The sequence below is a fragment of the Annulohypoxylon truncatum genome (assembly GCF_022578515.1).
Source record: "Annulohypoxylon truncatum strain CBS 140777 unplaced genomic scaffold F4807scaffold_27, whole genome shotgun sequence".
Classification (NCBI taxonomy): domain Eukaryota; kingdom Fungi; phylum Ascomycota; class Sordariomycetes; order Xylariales; family Hypoxylaceae; genus Annulohypoxylon; species Annulohypoxylon truncatum.
Window position 1 is genome coordinate 86,203 of NW_025953813.1, and position 15,713 is coordinate 101,915.

General features: G+C 47.8%; 4 protein-coding genes across 4 annotated transcripts; 3 read left to right on the plus strand and 1 right to left on the minus strand.

The window, feature by feature from the left end:
* Positions 1-1,580: 1,580 nt before the first annotated feature.
* Positions 1,581-4,386, plus strand: F4807DRAFT_176982 (putative peptidase family-domain-containing protein). The gene is made up of 4 exons (XM_047993531.1): positions 1,581-2,158; positions 2,287-4,009; positions 4,062-4,188; positions 4,248-4,386. Exons 1-4 carry the CDS (start codon positions 1,793-1,795, stop codon positions 4,342-4,344), a joined length of 2,313 nt encoding a protein of 770 aa, XP_047851933.1. The 5' UTR covers positions 1,581-1,792; the 3' UTR covers positions 4,345-4,386.
* Positions 4,387-5,589: 1,203 nt separating this feature from the next.
* Positions 5,590-7,279, plus strand: F4807DRAFT_177050 (CDP-diacylglycerol--serine O-phosphatidyltransferase). The gene is made up of 4 exons (XM_047993532.1): positions 5,590-5,834; positions 5,937-6,035; positions 6,110-6,303; positions 6,457-7,279. The coding sequence occupies exons 1-4, from the start codon at positions 5,768-5,770 to the stop codon at positions 6,829-6,831; spliced, it is 735 nt and encodes a 244-aa protein (XP_047851934.1). The 5' UTR covers positions 5,590-5,767; the 3' UTR covers positions 6,832-7,279.
* A 57-nt stretch (positions 7,280-7,336) lies between these two features.
* On the minus strand, positions 7,337-9,671 carry F4807DRAFT_177083 (cysteine proteinase). Its single transcript, XM_047993533.1, has 5 exons — positions 9,069-9,671; positions 8,918-9,012; positions 8,761-8,866; positions 8,526-8,707; positions 7,337-8,472 (listed from the first exon to the last, which is right to left on the minus strand). Exons 1-5 carry the CDS (start codon positions 9,462-9,464, stop codon positions 7,728-7,730), a joined length of 1,524 nt encoding a protein of 507 aa, XP_047851935.1. The 5' UTR covers positions 9,465-9,671; the 3' UTR covers positions 7,337-7,727.
* Positions 9,672-10,976: 1,305 nt separating this feature from the next.
* Positions 10,977-15,408, plus strand: F4807DRAFT_177199 (uncharacterized protein). The gene is made up of 3 exons (XM_047993534.1): positions 10,977-11,773; positions 11,829-13,921; positions 13,979-15,408. The coding sequence occupies exons 1-3, from the start codon at positions 11,181-11,183 to the stop codon at positions 15,085-15,087; spliced, it is 3,795 nt and encodes a 1,264-aa protein (XP_047851936.1). The 5' UTR covers positions 10,977-11,180; the 3' UTR covers positions 15,088-15,408.
* The last annotated feature ends 305 nt before the right edge of the window (positions 15,409-15,713 follow it).

Sequence of the window (15,713 nt, forward strand, 5' to 3'; positions counted from 1 at the left end):
CTTCCTCGGGTATAGTTGAATCATTGTAAGTCGAGTCAACGGCGGGCCGTCAGTAGACAAATCAGATACGCTCACGCCTTCGCTGTATTTGTGATCTATCATCGGCTGGTTACATGGCTTGATAGTGTCAGAGCCGCGCTGCGAAACGTCAAGCAACACCTAAGCATCATCCTGCGCACGAGATACAACTAAGCAAATTTCATCTCGATCCTAGGATCTGTGATACTCCGGCACATTCCTAGATACCTATCAGCACCCATTTAATCGAACACCTCTCTACCCTATTCAATTCCAAGATTATTCCTTGAAATTGTTCGAAGACCCTGTTCTTCACCCACGTCGATATCTTGAACCACGACTACTGCGTACTGCGCAATCACACCCACTTGCCTACTAGTTCTACATGCACTAGTACCACCACCTAGGCATATCGAGATTCTTGCAGGACCCAGTAACAGCACTGCAACCTTGACCCGGCACTCCAAGCGTAGGTCAACCTTTCGTCACCAACATATTACTGTATTACCTGTCAGTATCTGCCGGTAATACCATCCGATACCATCCGAACTATTCTTGCTTTTGAAGCGCAAGTAAGGACTACACCTTTTATATTAATCATTCACAAGAATTGTTGACGTGTGTTTTCTTTAATTCCCCTTTCTCGAGTGTGAAGCTCAACTTCGGAAATACAACACATTAATAGGATACTTATATGTACTTTGCTGGGTACGTAACACGGAGCCTCGCGGCCCTTGCGTAGCGACTTCTCGTATCCAAATTTTCAACTTCCAAATAGGACAAGCGTCCTTCCTTGGAAGGCTTGGTTGAACTTGGTTGGACCTAATTTCAGCGATCCAAAAGTAGCCCACTAGTTTCATAACCCACTTTAACCAGTATTTGGCTACCATTTAGTTACAATTTGGCTACATTTGGTTACCCACTTATCAGCCGCGACGTCATCATCATTCGTCAATTCGTCAAACATCCCGCCCGCAGACACATGTCAATCCGGTGTCAATCTACATTCTAGAGCTCTGATCGCTCTGATCGTCTGTCCAATCTAGCTGACCACATTCATTGTACCACAGCCCGTACAGCCTGTCGCTCGTTCGTTGTACTCTCGTCGTACTTTAATAGTTCAGGATTGCGGATTGCGGATTACGGCTGATCGATGAATCGGTCCTTTACTAGGACCAACAATCGTTTTCTTTCTTTCTTAGATTTAGCAGAACGCTTGAGAGGATACACCTTGCTTTCGTTTCGTCACGTTCGATACCGACCCTGAACTTGGCTTCGCTGAGGTAATTCCGGTAACAAGCTTTCAAGGGTGATGCAACCTTTACGATAACGACAGGATACCAATACATACCTAGTCGAAGCTACCAGTTTCCAAGGCTCATACGCGCTAGTCGATCGTTGAAGATCTATCTACACTCCACCTTGTCCTATCTACTCTCCCAACCACGCAACACTCACTTCTTACTTCATAAAGTGAATCACCCTACTACATTCTCTCTTTTTCCCCCTTAACCTACCTGATTACCTAGTAATCAGATACGTTCGTTAGGGAAGCTTACCAGCTGTGTTAGTCGGACTAACAGTAGCCGTTTGCTTCCCTCTTCCTAAAATAGCTCTGGGAAGATTAGCTACTAAACTAGACTGACTACTCGATATTACGAAAGAAAACAAAAACAAAATAGGTTTCCTTCGAGTTCCGATTTACGTTAAAGGATCGCCTTTATTTACTCAGCTTTGAAGAGTCGACCAGCTTCTGCTGGAGTCGAATATCGCCATGGCGCCTTCATTTCTAAATTTTAAGGACTTTCGACGACGGTCGCGAGCTAGTATCCGCACCGATCGCTCTACCGACACCTCGAGTTACGACGACCACCATAGCCAGAATACTACTCCTACCAACGGTTCTATTACACCGCCTTCTATTACGGCCAATTCTGATCCGGCGCTTAATGCCCAGCTGAAGGACCAGCCGCAACCTCCTCCAATTCCTGCCAATAGACCACCACCTCAACCTAATTCTAACAACAGATATAGTGTATCTGGAATGGCTGGGTTAGGGTCCCCTGCACTAAACGGCAAATCCTCACTACCCGTGTCGCAATATGCTCCTCGAATTACTAATCTTGGAGAAAATACATGGGTATGGTGAAATTTCCTTTTCGTTTGGAGCCCCGAACCGTATTGGTTATGGTCAACTCATGTTACAAAAAATTGGACGGACTCTGTTTTAAAATGCCGCTGTTTTTTTGCGTACTGATTGCGTGGTAGGTCTCGCAAAAGATTCTTCTCATCAATGGCATGGTAGGGGAACCAGGACAACGGTCGCTCGAGGGGTCTGTTACGGTTTGTAGGCTAGACGATGGATTCCCGCCCACGCACTGGCCAGTCTGCGAGTCGCAGTTCAAAGCTATGGTCTACCTTGTGCCTGGAGCAAATAGACTTCGTTTCGATTTTTCGAGTCCGAAGCTTGCCAACAGCGGTTCTTCGAACCCGATCCATTCGTCGTATCTTACGGTACACATGGTCCCTCCGATGAACTCGCCACCGCTACAGCTTGCCATTCTGCTCGCGAAGGATTCTCCGGGCACATTCGACGCAGTTCCTACCCGAGCGGAGAGGGAAGGAAATGATCTCGACACAGCTATTCGCAAGTTCCGAATGGCGGCTTACCTATGGCAAGCGTTCACGGCTGAGCAGATGTGGAGAAATAAGCTTGGGCGGCGCGTATTCAGGTTCGAAGAGGAATGGACTACTGGTACCTGCAACTACCGGGATAGGGAAATGGGCATGATGCGGTCAGAGGCGCGCATCCACGTCATCCGATCGGACAAGACGATGGCCGAGATAAGAGACCTAGATATCGCGCAGCAAAACCCTAACGCGGCAAAGAAGGGCGACCTTTATGGTATTGCGGCTGATGCGCTCAAGAAATATTTCAAGCCACTCCCGGGACAGACGCAGTACGTTTCGGTGCTGATACTGGACTCGCACTGGGATACGCAATCCAAGATCGTCACTGGGCATGCAGCCTTGGGCGGGAATTCCGGTGATCTACACATGGCAATCTTCGGTTCCCATGCTCTGCAAAGCTACCCTACGAGCTTTGAAGAGGTTGTCCCGGCATTTACTGATTGTACGCCTACTGATACTAACTTTGTTGCCAACGATTGCAATGAATCTGGAAGCTCCTGGGAAGCTGCGAATATCGGCATTGGCGCCCATCTTCACGAGACCGGCCACCTTTTCGGATGTCCGCATCAGGAAAATGGTGTTATGTTAAGGGACTATGTCACGTTGAATCGTACATTCGTGGCCCATGAGGCTTATTCCACTCGAACTAAGTCGAAAGGGGGTCCGGTAGCTCAGGCTAACGAATGTACCTGGCACCGTCTTGATTGTCTACGATTCCGCAGCCACCCGTGCTTTAGGCTACCTAATGATCCGCTCTTAAACCCAGACGCGAGTGTCCAAGCTTGGCCAGTCGAAAATGGGCACGTCCAGATAACAGCAGCTACGGGAGTGTCATTTATAGAGATCTATCCGGAAGGTGACGATCTCTGCCATACTTGGATCGAATATCCGTTGGAAAGCGGTCCCGTGCAGCGAAATCTAACCCTTACAGAGCAAGAACTTCGGGACAGACTCCCAGAGAAAAAGCGACGGTCGAAGATAAAGGTTTGCGTCAAATCACACGGTGGCGGAAATCTCGATATAGATGACTTCCATAGCCTATGCTCGAAGGCATCTTCCCTAAAGATATCTTTCGGCAAATCAGCATATCGAAGTGTTAAGCTCGGCTTTTCGCAGATGGAAGGGAGCGAGCCGCATGAGTTCCTTTTCACGAGTGTCACGCAAAAAACCCGAGTTCTTTCTCGCGTGGTAATCTATCATGGATTCGCTGTAGACGGACTAGAGTTCTTCTACGACGACGATTCAAGTCAATTGTTCGGAAAGCGCGGAGGCAAACCTGGCGGCGATACGTTTGAAATGGGTTAGTTATCACCTACATTTCGTGGGCAACACTTATTCCTAACCGATTTTAGATATTCGACGCGGCGAATACATCACTGGCTTCTTCGTGAGGTCCGGTCTATGGATAGATGGAATCCAGATCCTAACGAGTTTTGGAAGGAAGTCGCCCATCTACGGCAATGCGCATGGCGGATCTCCGTAAGTAGTGACTATTTCTATTCCACGCCTTGATGAATGTTGCTAACAAAATTACTTAGTCACACGCTTCTTCCACCACGCGGCTACACAGTCTGTGGAGTGACAGGATCCTGTGCAGCGTGGGTTGACGGTTTTGGCGTCCTCATCGCGCGATGAATAAGCCATTCGGTATAAACTCCGAATGAAGGATAGGGATAATGAATACAGGAAACTGCATTCATCCTAATGTCAGAATACCAACTACATCCCCGAGGGGTTTGATGGTTTTCGCATCTGCATATTCATTTTGTTACGGACGGCATAGTATCCCCGGCATACACAGGATTCGCTACCTGGGTTTTCTCTTGTCTGATTCGCTTCGCATCTAACATACATAATTACCGCATCATATTCGCGTTGGACCATAGGAGCGTCCAAGGAAAGGATCAGGTTTGATCCAGTGAGCATAGCAAGACGGGCAGGCAATCCGGTACCATTCTCATAGGTGGGAAACGGTTGGTTGTAGGACTCAGGGGTTGGCTTCATTGAGCTAAATCATTGGAGATATACAAGTCTAAGACGACGTAGGTGACGTTGTCGTTCGAAGGAGAATACCCTAATTATTTATGCCGACTTTTTTTTTCATCAGTCGAGCTAGTCGAGGAGATGAGGAGAGAGAGACAGCGGTGTTGCTACCCAAATCTTTGTACATAGGTAGTAAGCAACATCCAGGAACTAATAGTGTGTCTCTGTGAAAGAGAGAGGACCACCTGGAAGTGCGTCGTGTTATTTTGTGAATGGTTGATACTGCGTTGTCACATTAAGCAGTTGGTTGAATTAAATGAATGTGTATATACTACCCAATATGATTCGATAACTGACTAAGATATCTGGATCACCAGATACATACATACAAAACGAGATAGTTTCCTTATCAATGTTGAATATGACGACTTGAAAGCTGTAAGGTGATGGTGATGTTTGACATTACTGGTACGTACCTAGAGCTAGGTACGACCTGTAAAAAGTGTACGAAATACATCATTGATGGACAAAGGAACTTGCTGGTCACGGTTCTAACTAAGCCTCCCCCGCGCTTGTCCCAAGATAGACTAGCGGACCCTGGACGTGTCCAAATGACGGCATCAATGATGCTGCGCCTACCCGACGCCAAAATAGGTTCAAAAAAGTTGCCCAGTTCTGCTTCTAAGGTTTACTTTTTGCGACCTCCATTCGCTACATAGCTTCTTCTTGATTCAACCCCCGACAGTCAAATTCGCCGGTGTTGGAAAATACTGAATTAACGGAATCATCTACTGCTTTAGCACTTCAGAAGTAATCTGACTTCTTTTCCTACAAGAGGAGCATTTATTGCTACTCGGCGACGACAATCGACTACTTCAAGGTCCTCCACGCGAGAGACGAAAAGAAAGAATCGGGGAATAAAAGAAACTTAGTATCACGAATACAGCTTATCCGGTAATTCAAGTTGATATAAAGGAAAGATATATCGTCAGATTCCTGCAAACTGAACGAAAACGAAGGAAGTATCTTCCTCGGTCGATCGAGCGGTGTAGCAAGAAAAACCGAGACAGAAAGAATGTCGAAACGAACTGGCAGTGGCAGCAATGGTGCTGCATCCAAGATCAGTGCTGCGGAAGAGCCTTGTATGTCGTCTATCTAACCAATGTCGAGCGAATGAGCTTGCCCGGTAGTGATGAGGTAGCTTCCCAGGTACAATTTACTAACGATGCCGTTCTCATGTGTAGCATATAATAAGCAGAAGGATCTCCTATCCTCCAATACGGGCGGCCATTTTTCCCTGTTGAAGGCTCTACATATGGCAGACTACATTACCGAACTGAATGGTACTTATTACCTACCCATGTATTGTGTCATAAATGCTCGATAGCTAATGAATTGGGGTTTCCTCGCTACACAGGATTCTGCGGTATATCGTCCGTCTTCTCCTCCCTGCGCTACTGCCTTGGCGACCCCGCCGACAAGACGAATCTGTACCTCGCGCTCATCTTCCTACCCTTCGGACTGTTCTTCGACTTCATGGACGGCCGAGTCGCGCGGTGGCGGAAGAAGAGCAGTATGATGGGCCAAGAGCTGGATTCGCTGGCTGATCTGGTATGTCTCGCGCACACTTTCCCCTCCGTCCAGCTGCTTGGCGGGAATGCCTTTCACCCAATAGCTCCTCCCCGCACGCCGGCTATATCAGAGAAGGCGGGGCCAACGACATGATTATCTACAGAACAATTAGCTAATACAAACCCTACCTAGATATCCTTCGGTCTAGCTCCCGCCTGCGTCGCGTTCAGCATCGGAATGCGCACGCCCCTCGACCACATCCTGCTCACTATCTTCGTGCTCTGCGGGCTGACGCGGCTCGCGCGCTTCAACGTGACCGCGAACAGCGGCAACATCCCCAAGGACGCCTCGGGCAAGGCGAGCTATTTCGAGGGCACGCCCATCCCGACGACACTCGGCCTTGACGCAATGATGGCGTGGTGGGTTAGCAAGGGATGGGTCTTGGACCAGGTACCCGGCGGTGTCTGGTTCGAGGGATCCATACTGGAGGTCCATCCTGTCGTAGCGCTTTTCCTTGTCCACGGCTGCTTGATGTGTAGTAAGACGCTGCATGTGCCGAAGCCTTAGGACTGCCCTGCCTACATACATACCTGGGTATAGACAAGGGTTTAGGCCAGAGGTTTAGGGAACGAGACATCCATATGTATTTGTACCGCCACCTAGGTCTTTTTTTTTCTTTTCCGTCTTTGTTGATAAGGCTGCTCCGTTTATTTATTCGTGGTTTCTTTTCGGGTCGGGTGTGGGAGCAGGGGATGGGGATGGGGGGTTTTGCAGGGTCGGCGGTTTGATACCTACTACTTCTACCTAAAGTAATGATTAAGGGATACGTACGTACGGGAGAGGGGAATTTGCATGCATGCGTAGCGCCTGATTCCTTAATTTTCGGCGCTTTTTTTTAACGTTTGGCTGGGTGGGTTGATCGGGTGGTAAAAAGAAAAAAGAAAAGAGGGTACCTACAGAAAAGTAAAGAGAAAGGAAGAGGAGGAAAGAAAGGAGGGGGGGGAAGGGGAGGTGATAAGAGAAGACAGAAGAAGGAGAAAAGAGTAGAAATGGAAAGAGAAAACGCAAGGACGTGGACGTTGACGTTGATGCAGCATACGCGGCATGCGGTTAGGTATAGATTGGAATGATAACACCGAATAGAACGGCGCTTTCGGATTTGCTCCGCTCCGTATGATCTGACTTTATATTTAGGGGTGAAAGGTATTTATTCGTAGGGGATCTCAAAAAGGAGAGTGGCGAATGCTCTCCTCTCAAGTTGTCTGAGTTTCTGTAGGGGACGGACAACTTCCAGCATATGATGATGTGAGACATCATTGGTAGGAATAAGCCGTCTTCAGGCCGGGTCTATGTAACGCAACGCAACGTCGTCGGACTATCTAGTTAAAAATAACACTCACCAACTCGCCGACTCCGGTTCCTTTGTAGCATTGATCATCACGATATCTAGGGTCTTAGACATTCTACCCCATCTCTTGAATAAACTCTCTGAGAACCCCCTTCTCAGCAAGCGCCTTCACCCACTGATGTATTGCTGGCGTGTAGTCACGCTGCCGCCCGCGTACCGTCTCCACGGCCTCGTCCACAGTCGCCAGCTCGGCGACGTACTGTGCATTGAGGGAGTCCTGCTCCATCTTTAGTTCCTGAGCCAACTGCAACGCCGCCGCGGTGTCGAACTCGGGGTGGCTCGTCTTGGTCGTGAAGGATTCAGTGAGCTCGGCTTTTTTGAGACTCTCGGACGTCATGTTTCGTTGCCCTGGGCGCATGTTGGTGAATATCTCTGACGGGTCCGGGATGGTCCAGGCGGGATCATTGCTGAAGCGTTCGTGCAATGTGCGGGAACAAGCAAGGCTCGTTGCGAGCTCGGTACATAGCGTCTTAAGCGGCGATTGGCAGATCGCCAGGAGACTATACGATGAGAACTCGGAATTACGCACCATGCGCTCCTGGATAGCTGTGCTCGCTGTTTCGAGCCACGAGTCTTGAATACCCTCTATAATATTACTAAGGCGCAGTGGCTTTACGTGTAAGCCATCAAGTTCCCATATTTGGCCGTTCTTGGGTACATAGGCAATGTAATGATAATTTGTCTCGACACTAGCCTTCGAGCGCTTAGCGCGAGAGGACTTCTGTGTTCTCTTCTTTAATGACTCTTCGTACTTATTGTCAAGAGCTAAATCCTCAGCAAGGAGATCGATACGCCTTTTACTTCAAATTAAACGACTGTCTGTGGGTAATATTTAGAGTGACCAAAAGCGTACCTCGCAACTGAGTTATGAATACCCCGAATGAAGTCATTCCTATCGAGATCAGATCCTCGATGAGGCGGTGGTAATGTTTTAGTACAGTCCTTAAACTCCTGCAGTTGAGTGCCGAGATTGATGTCTTCTGCGTTCATAATGATATTCACAAGCGCAACAGTAGCGCAGGCATTGGCTGTTGTCTATATATACATTAGCTTATATGTAGTTTGAAAATCCAGTACGGGTGGTTTACCTGATTCGCGAACCAGAGACCATCAGGACAGTTCTCGCGGTTGTCATCGCTTGGCTCATTATCACTCTCATATTCGAATAAGAATATAAGCCCATGTACCGGCTTTCTATCTGTTATTAGCTCACGATGAATTGAGGATCTCTATTTGTGAACCTACGGCAGCAATCCTAATGTGTCTGCGTCGAGGCTGTATACTTCTTGGACTCTGAAATCCTCAGCCCCTAGCTCTTGCAACATCGCATTGAAGAAGCCCTACGGATGAGTTAGTCGGATAGTCATACGCACAGGAGCCCGGATAATTGACTAACGGGTTCAGATTCTAGTTCTACCCAACCTTCATATTCCTTACGCTCATCTGGATACATCTGAATTAGGACATCTTCGAGGATAGGGGCGACATCTTCCGGGATGATATTATCCGCAGCAACTTGGGCGGCCTTCCGCTTCGGGCGGGTTTGCTTGATAGCTGGTTGGGTAGGTGTCTCGGAGGTCAGATTGATATACTCTTCTTCATATCTAGAAGGTGGCTTTTTCAATCTTGTCGTACGCCGGACACCATCGTTTTCTTCGGGAGCTGGAACTGTTGTTTGGACAGGGGTTTGAGAGGGGAAATTGACGTGATCATCGTCGCATCTGAGGGGGGACTCATTCAAACTTTCCCTTTGGTCCGCTAGGGTTTCCAACCTGGTCTCGGGTGTAGCCATTAAAATGGTCTCAATTGATTGGTGTTACGTGATATCGGCGTAAAGATAATAGGGAGTCATGCGAAACGGGTAGAAAGTCGAGTGAAGATGAAGTGCTTGGTGAAAATTGATACCAAAGGCCAGAAGTAAGATTTCCTATCTGTCCCGGACAGAAATAATGGTGTGGGTTTTAAAAAAGAAGATAGCCCGAGGCGTTGGAAATAGATTCCTACGCAAGCTTGTGGGATATTTGGAAATGGAAAGCGCGGTTGTCCCTAAATTTGAGACTTCAGGGACATGTCCTGCTACAAAACACAGACCTTGACTCATACAATTCTGCAGGTAGTTAGCCTCTATGATTTACTTGTTTGTTTTTATATAAAGGGTTAGATTCGACTTACACACAGCCAGTGCGAAGTTCTGCGACTTGGGATTGGAAGTAATGATTAGGTAGATAAGGGGTTAAGATATGTCTTTAAAAAAAGGGGTAACTCAAAGAGGATGAAATCGCCAAAAGATGCGGTAAGAGTTTCTATTAGAGATTATGCTACCCATCTTGCTGAGCTTTCAGACTGGCGAGATCATGTTAACTATTTTTTGCTTGCTGAGTTAACCTTGACTCAGAGAGGCTTTGGGATTTGGGAAGCACGGAGACAAGTAACTTGAAACCTCATACCTCTATGAATACATCTTGCTGTTTCTTCTTGCCCTCTTCCTATGTATTTAGGAAATAGACCTTTGTATCCAAACGTCTTGACTTTGAGCTTGGTCTTATGCAACCCTTACTCAAAGTCAGTCTCTACCTTATTCTTTGTGCTAGAGAATGTCTTCTTGTGAGATCAAGGCTAGGTAAGATGTGACCAGATACCTGAGCTGGATTCAGGTGGGTGATGTGTGATGTGGTTGAATTGAAGCGACAAGGCTGATGTGACACAGTAATTTCGTTGTTCGAGCGATGTGATATTGTTATTTCCTAAGACTGCTGGATCGTCGTAGATCTAAGGAAGATGCAGGAAGAGATATCTTTGAAAATTGGAAATATGGGTTATCCTCAACCAAGATTATTTGATGTGGGTATTTAAGTATAAGTTTATAGTTTACATCTAGGGGGAAATGGAATATGAAAGAACGAAATATGGTATTCAAAGGTACAATGTTGGAAGGAAGAGGGAGCTCATGCAGGTGTATGTAGCTTCCCGGTTTCTATAGCTATCTGGTACGTACATGGTACCTACCATTTTCCATGGAGGTGAACGTTTGAACCTGCATATGAGCTCAAGTTCCCCACTTATCCTAAGCTTAAGCTCCCGGCTTGTTGTAGCTGCCCCGCAGATACGTACATTTGGAAAGAATCAAAAGCTAACAGCTGTTACCAGCTGGGTGTGATAGCTCCAATCTTGGCACCTTTCAGAAATTTGGACGTTCTTGACGCGGCGCGTCGTGATCCAATCTTTGCTGAGTTGGTATTTACGGATCACCTAAAAATTTCCGCCCACCCTGCAAGCTCATGCAAGCTTTGCCAGGTATTTACATCCCCATACCTCCCGTCTGCGTTTGTCCAAACAAACTGAACTGACATCTAGTCAATCCTTTTTTTTCCCTCGTAGTCATTTTGACTAATTACCACATCCGACCGCCACAAGGCGCCCTCCCTGCGATCGATCAACCGGCCGATCCTCTTGCCTGCGATTTTTATTACTGCTTCCTGATGGTTTGGCGTTGCCATCACGGAATGCGATGAATAATATTGGCACGCCGCTCGTGGGTGCTGGGGGTTACCCACAGACACCAGCCGCTGTCAGAGCACTACAGAATCAGCGTCAAGCTCAAGATGCTAGACCGAGGCAACCGCTGCCAGTTGCTCCAGAGAACCATCCGAATCTCGCACCGACTAGCCAACCCGTCATACCTCTAACTCTCATCGACGCACCAACTCAACGTTTCTATGCTTGCGCCGTTTACGTTGCCTTATTAGCATGGCGGTTCTACGACTGGGTACAGATGCTAGAAGATAATGGCGGATCTTTCTACTTCTTCTGCAAATGGATCCTTTTCGATTTCATTTTCTTCTTCTCCCTGCCTTCGTTGCGGATACCATGGCTAGAACTCTCTGCGCCGTCCACTTCTATGATATTCTTCGCGCATATGGTGTTTAACTGGCTTTTGATGTTTAATATCCCCGTACCTTGGCATGGATGGCTTCTGGGACTCGTCAAGATCTTCTATGACAAGGAACTTGCTATTTCAGAGCACAATGTTAAGGTCTCGAGCATTTTGCACAACTCGTCCCTTATCATGGGCAAGCAGATCATTAATATCCTTCCCGAAGGGTGAGTGATTTTGGAATTGCCTTGCGTGTATCGAACACCGCTAATATCTTGTTAGTTCTGCTCTTCTTAACCCCGAAAAGCAGCCCTACTGCCTAGGCCAAGGACAGAATATCGCAAGTGTACCTATCTACTTTAACGCCACCGTGCCTGTCGATGTCGAACTTATTCGCTTTGATCTAGAATCAGACAACCAAGAAGTAGTGAAGCTCAGCCGCAAAGAAATCAAGGAGATCGGCAAGCAATCCGCGAGGTCAATCGAAGATGGATCGTTGGGGATTTACAGATACGATATTACCTTGAAGAAACCCGGCGTCTACCAGCTAAATAGGGTTCTCGATGAGTATAAGCTCGAGGTTCAGAGAATCACCGAGCCTACATACATCGTTCCTTGCCCCAGGGCCAAGGTCCGGACGGCACAATCGTCAACAAAGTGTCTTGGCGAACTATCTAACTTGTCACTTGACGTTTACGGAACACCGCCTATGAAGATAGTTTACAGTCGGACAATCAATGGCAAAGACCACAGCTTCCATTTCCAGAGCCTGCAACCTGATGGATTCACGTCACCTTTGATTGGTCCTCAACGATCATCCGGCATAATGCCTTTGGGCGAAGAGGACTATAGTTGGGCCAGGCCCCGGACGGTCGAGGTCGGCCTGAATGAATCGATGACTACCCAGGGAGAATGGCAATACTCTATCGATGAGGTTCATGACGTTTTTGGAAATGTCATCCAGTATCCCCAGCCTGAGGACCCGGATGCGAAGCCTAAACCGAAGCATCTGTACCAGAACTTCGAAGTCAGGGAACGCCCTAGAGCTACCATCGTGGGCTGTGACCTTCGCCATCCGCTTAAAGTTGCAAAAGGAAAAACAGCAAAACTTCCTATTGAGATCGGACGTCCGGGTCAGACTCCGCCAAGCGCCTCGCATACTTTAACCTGGCACTTCTCCCCGATTAACACGCTTACAAAGAGTGGTGATCACGGAGATGTCGTTGAGGTTGGTTCTTTCACCGCTAAGAGTGCGAGCGACCAGCCTACAATTTCTGCGCCGGGATTGTACACCCTCAAGTCCGTGTCTTGTGACTCTTGCGAAGGAGAGATCGAGGAACCATCATCTTGCCTGCTGCTTAACCCTCTTGAGCCTACGTTGACCATCTCATCCGAGGAGATCCCAGATAAATGCGCCGGCAACTCTATTGGACTTCGTGTCAATCTGGATATGATCGGAACGCCTCCGTTTAGGATCGCATACACCGTCAGCAGCGATACTGAACAGAATAGGAGGGAGACGGTCGAGATCAAGGGTCTTCGGCAACAGATTGACCTGCTTCCAAGGAATGCCGGGCGCTATCAATATCGGTTCAGGAGACTCGAAGATGCTATCTATAGCGTGCCTTTACCTTTATCGGACGAGTACTACCTGGAACAGAATGTCAAGCCGCCCGCAACAGCGTACTTCAGACAAGGACCTCGCACTATTAACGCTTGCCTTGACCAGCCAGTCAAACTGGATGTCAATCTTCTCGGGGATGGTCCTTTCACTCTAGAATGGGAACTGATTCACGAAGGCAAAAGAAAGTCTGAAAAAGCAACCGGCATCACCACCGATACCTTTACTATAGAGACCGCTCCCTTATCCACCGGTGGAGAGTATACTCTGGCCTTGAAGAGCATCCAGGATAAGACCGGATGTCGTATCTTTCTCAAGGAAGAGTATAAGATCTCGGTACGACGCCAACGGCCACGTGCTGCGTTTGGTCTTCTCGAGGGTAAAGCCTCAACTACAGTTGTTGAGGCTGCCCCTGTCAACCTTCCTCTGAAGCTTTCCGGTGACGGACCCTGGAGAGTGGGATACCGGAACTTGAACAGCAGTTCTAGCGAAAGGCTTATTCGTGTTGCACGGTCTGGCAATGACTATATCGAAGCAAAGGAGCTAGGCACATATGAGATTATCGATGTGATGGATGATCAGTGTCCCGGGACTATCAATCCCAAAGCTAAGACCTTTGAAGTTAAATGGTTCCCGCGCCCCGAATTGTCATTTATGCCGAGCGATGCCATCGAGCCGATCGAAAAGGACAATAAGTTCGTCAAGAAAGACGTCTGTGAAGGCGACGTCGACGGATTTGAAGTCGCCCTCAAAGGTAAATTTGCTTCGTGCTTACATTCTTCGCAGTTGATTGTTCTAACAAAAGTTTTAGGTTCTCCTCCGTACCACGTCGAGTATGAAGTCAGACATAAACCCAAGTCGGGTGGAGTTTCTATCACTCGAAAAGAATTCGATGCTGCCCTTGGAAAAGCAGCCATCTCACTAGACACGACCAAGGCTGGATTATACACCTACACGTTCTCCGGTCTATCGGACAATCTCTACAACGATAAGAAACATTCTGAGCCCCTAACGCTAGAGCAGACTGTTAATGCCAAGCCATCTGCTTCTTTTGTTAAACCTGGCCAGACAATCAAAATGTGTATGTCTGACGATGGACCGAACGAAACGATTCCTATCAAACTGGAAGGCAAGGCGCCGTTCTATGTCGAGGTTGAAATCAAGCAGCATTCCGGAAATCTACCCGAGATTTTCAGAATTCCCAACATCCAGACCAACAATTACGGAATTCAAATTCCCAGACAGTACCTGAAACTTGGAGGTCAGCAGATCAGAATCCGCAAGGTACGCGATGATCGTGGCTGTCAGCAGAAGACGGAGAGCGGTGGCGGTGTGGTTCATATTCAACTCTATGAAGCCCCGTCTATCTACCCACTTGAACAACGAACCGATTACTGCGTTGGCGAGCGCATTGCATACACCCTGTCAGGCACGCCTCCGTTCGAGGTGCATTACGAGTTTGCAGGAAAGCAAATGAAGGCCAAATCCCAAACGACCAACTTCCGCCGTATTGCCGAATCTCCCGGTGACTTTACGATTACCAGCATCAGCGATAAAGGTAGTGAATGTCGCGCTGCTGTTAATCTAGCTAAGTCCATCCATCCCATGCCGAGCGTTAGGATTAGCAAGGGTCGTGTTATCCAGGTAGACATACACGAAGGAAGCGAGGTCGAAATCCTATTTGAGTTCTGGGGCACGCCACCCTTCGAATTCACGTATACCCGTAGTACCAACGCAAGAAAGGGACAGAAGAGTCAAATTCTAGAGACACGCCACGATATCAGCTACGAGCATAGCAAGGTGATTACAGCGAGCCTGGAAGGCACGTATGAAGTCGTGGCAATCAAGGACCAGCACTGTGCCTTCTCGACGATAGGTCCGGAGGGGAGGGACAAGGGGCAGAAGTCACTGAAGTATTAAGGGAGTTTCCTATCTTGGGGGGATGATTGGCGTGGATGTGGATTTGGGCGCTACCGAGTTGGCGTACGAATGAAAAAGAAATTTGGACACAGACGCGGGAACGAACTGATCCACGAGAACGCATGAGTGGACGTAATGTAGAACGGCGAAGGATGTGTGCCGATGAGGATGGGCTATGTGTGAGCCCTCTGGCATTGCATGAGCATGGCGTTTTGGTAGGATAACCAGCTTTCACCGCTGATGGATTGCGGCAGCAAGCAAATGCAAACCAAATAAATGTTTTTCCTCTTGTAAGTTCATGAGCAGATTATCTGGATTTGAGGTCGGCATGTCGTGATGTTGATGGTAGGGGTGTTAATGCTGGGTGTGTTGTTGAGTCACCGACTTTATCAAGGGACAAACAGTGGACCTTACGAATGACGCTTATCGGTTTAAAATACAAGAGAATTCGAAGGCAGCTTTTTCTGCATGTTACTTGGGATCAGGAATGGATTTCTCGACTATAGGTTGCGTTACACCACACGCCTTCGAGAACATCCATACTGGTCGGTGTGATAGCCATAAGTGAGGCGGAATAGGAGACGCCACCGATTATACTGGAGAATAGACCCAAAGTTTGACAGCAT

What these genes read in the sequence shown, in the direction of transcription:
- F4807DRAFT_177083 (XM_047993533.1), bottom strand. Translation starts at nt 9,464, where the DNA reads ATGGCTACACCCGAGACCAGGTTGGAAACCCTAGCGGACCAAAGGGAA. An exon ending in TAGAACTAGAATCTGAACCC is followed by an intron (nt 9,013 to 9,068) that starts GTTAGTCAATTA and finishes ACTCATCCGTAG; the next exon opens with GGCTTCTTCAATGCGATGTT. An exon ending in GTCTCTGGTTCGCGAATCAG is followed by an intron (nt 8,708 to 8,760) that starts GTAAACCACCCG and finishes ATGTATATATAG; the next exon opens with ACAACAGCCAATGCCTGCGC.
- F4807DRAFT_177199 (XM_047993534.1), top strand. Translation starts at nt 11,181, where the DNA reads ATGAATAATATTGGCACGCCGCTCGTGGGTGCTGGGGGTTACCCACAG. An exon ending in ATTAATATCCTTCCCGAAGG is followed by an intron (nt 11,774 to 11,828) that starts GTGAGTGATTTT and finishes ATATCTTGTTAG; the next exon opens with TTCTGCTCTTCTTAACCCCG. An exon ending in ATTTGAAGTCGCCCTCAAAG is followed by an intron (nt 13,922 to 13,978) that starts GTAAATTTGCTT and finishes CAAAAGTTTTAG; the next exon opens with GTTCTCCTCCGTACCACGTC.
- F4807DRAFT_177050 (XM_047993532.1), top strand. Translation starts at nt 5,768, where the DNA reads ATGTCGAAACGAACTGGCAGTGGCAGCAATGGTGCTGCATCCAAGATC. An exon ending in CAGTGCTGCGGAAGAGCCTT is followed by an intron (nt 5,835 to 5,936) that starts GTATGTCGTCTA and finishes TCTCATGTGTAG; the next exon opens with CATATAATAAGCAGAAGGAT. An exon ending in TGGATTCGCTGGCTGATCTG is followed by an intron (nt 6,304 to 6,456) that starts GTATGTCTCGCG and finishes AACCCTACCTAG; the next exon opens with ATATCCTTCGGTCTAGCTCC.
- F4807DRAFT_176982 (XM_047993531.1), top strand. Translation starts at nt 1,793, where the DNA reads ATGGCGCCTTCATTTCTAAATTTTAAGGACTTTCGACGACGGTCGCGA. An exon ending in ATCTTGGAGAAAATACATGG is followed by an intron (nt 2,159 to 2,286) that starts GTATGGTGAAAT and finishes ATTGCGTGGTAG; the next exon opens with GTCTCGCAAAAGATTCTTCT. An exon ending in CGGCGATACGTTTGAAATGG is followed by an intron (nt 4,010 to 4,061) that starts GTTAGTTATCAC and finishes AACCGATTTTAG; the next exon opens with ATATTCGACGCGGCGAATAC.